The following is a 4,083-nucleotide window of genomic DNA, read 5'->3' as shown; positions in this document are numbered from 1 at the left end:
GAGGTAAGTGAGAAATTATGACAAATCTATGATGTAAAAAAATGTTTATCTTGCTTCTGTATGAGTGGGTCTTTTTAAATCATGTTGGACTAATGTTTGACCCATAAGTTAACTCTAAATGAATAGAAACAAACTTAGGCTGATTGGAAATCTAAAAATAAAAAACTGAACTGACAGTGCAGAAGATAATCCAACTAACTACAGGAAACATCCACAAAAACACAAGGGGTTCATACTAAACATGTTATACATTTATTCCTGTAGTTGGTTGGATTATGTTCTGCTAAAAAAAAGTATTAGAGCTCTCTGAGTAGATGACTCATTGTTCATGTGTTCATTTTCTGTAATCTTCTGCCAAGTTTTTAAAACCAAAATCTGGATCTAATGTTTAATTGTTTTGGCCATTCATATAGGTTAAGGTAACATTTAGCCAACAAGCGTCAGCTCTAGTAAAGTTTTACAAAGAAATGTAAACAGCAGCCACATGACAGGAAGAAGTTATTAATACAGAGCCAAGAGAGAAAGTCAAGAGGAGATTATGCAAAGTTGCGAGCTGTGCAATCGAATTGCCCATAACGGATCAACATTTCAGATGAGTTCATATTTGTTTTACATCACAATAATAATTGATTTCCATACGTTTATATATGATTTGTTTAAAATCTAACAAAATGTAAATGATTACCAATGTTAAGCCTCCATTTTAGAACCACAGATCAAAACAATGAAGCTGTTGAGTAAAATGTTATGTGTGGGGAATGATAACATGACGCATGTTGTTTTCCTTTAATGAACCCGCTCTCTGTGTGCTTTGCCACTTTAGGACCGCACACTGAGAATCATCCTCCAGCCGTCCAAAGCAGGCCTTTCAGAGCTGCTGCATTTTGTCTTGGAGTGCTGTGCTTTCTGACCATAACTGGAATCATCCTCCTATACATACGTTGTAAGATAAAATACACCCCACAACTACTGACAACCAAATACTGAACCTGTTCACAATGCAGAAAAACTGCTGCAACTGGTCTATGAAGCACATTTATTAAATGTTTTCCACCAAAGTTTGCTCAGTTACACTAAAGTGTACTTTCCAGTTCTCCACAACCAGATCTAATGAATCAAGCTGGAGGAGGTTGAGACGGTCTGGTTTTGTCTTGAGCACCAGCTTCAGACTTTAAAGGATAGGTTCTTATTTTTTTGTTCATCTTCATATAATACTGACCTGCCACATGCATGCTGAAAGATTTATTTATCGCTGTAATCATTTGTCCTGCCAGCTCTGTGTAAAAATGCATTCTAACATTCAGCTGAAGTTATTATGAGATCACAGCAGTCTGAGTTATAAAAATCAAACAGGTATCTTGATCCTTGGGTTATTGCCAGTGTTGTGTCTCGGCAGCATCCTTCCACCGCACAGCTCAGTAAAGAAACACAGTCCGTGGAAACAAAGTGGGAACATTTTACTAAAAACAAGTAAACTTTCATTCTGGTTAACTCAGACTAATGAAGCCTCATTCTAGCTTTGGCTGAACTTAAGAAAAAATTTTTGCACACAACAAAGACTGTTGTTTTCATGTCCATAATTTTTACACTGCAGTCACGCTAGGAGGGGAATTACTTCAGAGCCAGTTCTGAGAGGATTAGATGTCAATGAACATAGTGCATATGAGTCTGTACTTATTGTTTAAAAACATATAGACAACATCTCTGAAAATAAAATATACCCCATAGCTAAAAAAACAAAAACCTCTTTTATAGTTACTTGATGTTTTTTGGGACGGCTGTGGCTCAGGAGGTAAAGAGGGTCGCCCACTAATCGGAAGGTTCCTCTAGTCTGCATGTCAAAGTGTCCTTTGGGATGATACTGAACACCACATTGTGATGAACGAGTGTGAATGTAACATGTAAAGCGCTTTGGATGGTCTGATAACACGAAAGGTGTTTTATCATAGAACATTAAAATATGCAGAGAAAGTAATGCAATTCTGTCTTTAGTTTGAGGCAAATGATTTGGTGTTGTTGGTGTGTTTCTTATGTTGTTGTGCTTCTCACCAGATATTTCAGTCACTTCGGACAAAGACCAGCTGCAGACCAGATACGACAAACTGAACAACAACTACAGCGAGCTGCAGGGACAAATTTCAGGTAAGAAAACTTTCAAAACCGTCCATCCACCTTCATCCGCTTATCCGGGATCAGGTCGCGGGGTTTCAAAACAAAATAAGCAAATACCAAAATACACAGCATCTAACTTCAGACTGCTTATTAAGAATAAATATTTTAAAATATTCTAAAGACTCTTTTATCTCTTATTGTTTTTCCTCAAGAAATGACAGTCAACAACAGTCAGTTACAGAATGAAGTAAAGCAGCTGAAGGATAAAATTGAAGGTGATGAACAATGAACACCAGCATCAAACTAATTCACTTGATATAACTTGACTTTGCCATTACTTTTATAGAGCAAACAACAAGTGGCAGGCAAGAAAGATATTTAAGAAGAAAGTGAAACATGGTTTAATCAATTTAAATGACATGAAATCCATCTTTTAACACTCATTTGACATGAAGGGAAGTGGTGTCCTGAAGGATGGAAGAGATTTGGATGCAGCTGTTACTTTAAATCCAATGAGGAGAAAACTTGGTATAACAGTAGAAGTGACTGTCAAGAGAAAGGAGCAGATCTGGTGATCATAAACAACAAAGAGGAACAGGTGAGTGTGTTTGTTACTGAGTGTGTGATCTTAGATGTAGCTGCCAGTGATCTGTTACTTCTGTTTCTGACCTGCAGCCAGTCGGCTTCCTATGACGATGCATTAGGGCCATTGTAGGTGGAAATAAAAAACATTACGGAGCGAAGACAAAAAAACCTTGAATATTCTCTGAGACTAAGGTTATAAATTTGAAAGAAAACAGAGAAAGAGCACAGAGTTTTGCTAAGTAAACTTCTAAAAACTGAGGAGCAAACTGGCTCTGTTTGGGTCTGTGAGCTTTATCGGAGGTGCTGAAGTTCACATTTGTGGTGAGATTTCTGCCTGAAAGTGTTTTCAGGTAGTTTTAGTTTCCACCTCCTTGTCTCATCCTAACATACAGTCCCAAACGTGCTTCTGTGTCTGTCAGACGGTCTGAAGGGGAAACTACCACAGCAGCAGAGCAATAACGCAGGCTAATCCCCCACACAGAAAAGGAAACATCCACCTGTCATCTTGCCACTCAGTTTTCCTCGTTGTGATTCACTGTAACTTACAATGCTGTATTTAAAACCAGTTTTGAATTAAGAATTATGAACAGAGAAATGATTTTGTCTCTTGTCAAATCCTAGAAATTTGTCGTTGAGCTGAACAAGGATGGAGACTCCTGGATTGGTCTATGGGTAGAAACAGGAAGGAAATGGAAATGGGTGGACGACTCGCCGCTGACAGAATTGTGAGAAGTTTTAAAAGTTGTTTGTTTCCATCACAATTCCATTTGTTAATAAGATAAGTATGTTTTTAAAATTAGGATGAAAACAACAACAACAAAAATCACATCATATTAATTTACAGAACTGAATTATGAGCTACAAACATTATTAAAAGTTAAATTGTCATTTATTACTGCCAATAAAAATATTTCAAGTGAAATCCAACAGCTTCCTTCAAATTGAAAATAATCAGGAGTGACAACATTTTATTTCTCCTACAGGTTCTGGGCAACAGGACACCCGCACAGCAACTATTATTACGCTGCAGCATGCTGCAATAAACAAGGAAAATGGACAGAGAGCGGATATAATGATCAGAAGAAGAACTGGATCTGTGAGAAATAGATTTCCTGTTTATCTTGAGGACAGAGGGGTGTGTAGTGTTGGGATCAACTTTGTCAAATCAGATCAACTCACATTTTACATTTCTTCAGTTGTTCATTCTGTGTTGCATCCTGAACAACCTGGATTACATAGATATTGTTCCTCTGCCCTACACAGTGAACAGTCTGGTTGGAAGTCATCCACACAACTACATGTGCACTTACCCTCTCTGCAGAGAGGGATATTACAACAGCCTGTTTTCAAAAAGCCTAAGATGTCACATACATGACAACAAGGGGA

General features: G+C 37.6%; 1 protein-coding gene across 2 annotated transcripts; it reads left to right on the top strand.

Annotated features, from left to right (window-relative positions):
* The first annotated feature begins 304 nt into the window (after window positions 1-304).
* On the top strand, window positions 305-4,050 carry LOC123966456 (CD209 antigen-like protein 2). 2 transcript variants are annotated; one of them, XM_046042613.1, is made up of 6 exons: window positions 306-943; window positions 2,053-2,142; window positions 2,325-2,387; window positions 2,568-2,710; window positions 3,319-3,422; window positions 3,681-4,050. In XM_046042613.1, the coding sequence occupies exons 1-6, from the start codon at window positions 790-792 to the stop codon at window positions 3,802-3,804; spliced, it is 678 nt and encodes a 225-aa protein (XP_045898569.1). In that variant the 5' UTR covers window positions 306-789; the 3' UTR covers window positions 3,805-4,050. The 2 variants fall into 2 exon arrangements, with proteins under 2 accessions (XP_045898570.1, XP_045898569.1); XM_046042614.1 differs by lacking the exon at window positions 2,325-2,387 and having other exon boundaries at window positions 305-943.
* Window positions 4,051-4,083: the final 33 nt, after the last annotated feature.

The sequence above is a fragment of the Micropterus dolomieu genome, unplaced genomic scaffold (assembly GCF_021292245.1).
Source record: "Micropterus dolomieu isolate WLL.071019.BEF.003 ecotype Adirondacks unplaced genomic scaffold, ASM2129224v1 contig_13469, whole genome shotgun sequence".
Lineage (NCBI taxonomy): Eukaryota > Metazoa > Chordata > Actinopteri > Centrarchiformes > Centrarchidae > Micropterus > Micropterus dolomieu.
Note: the sequence above shows the minus strand (reverse complement) of the source record. Positions and strands in the feature narration are given on the sequence as shown.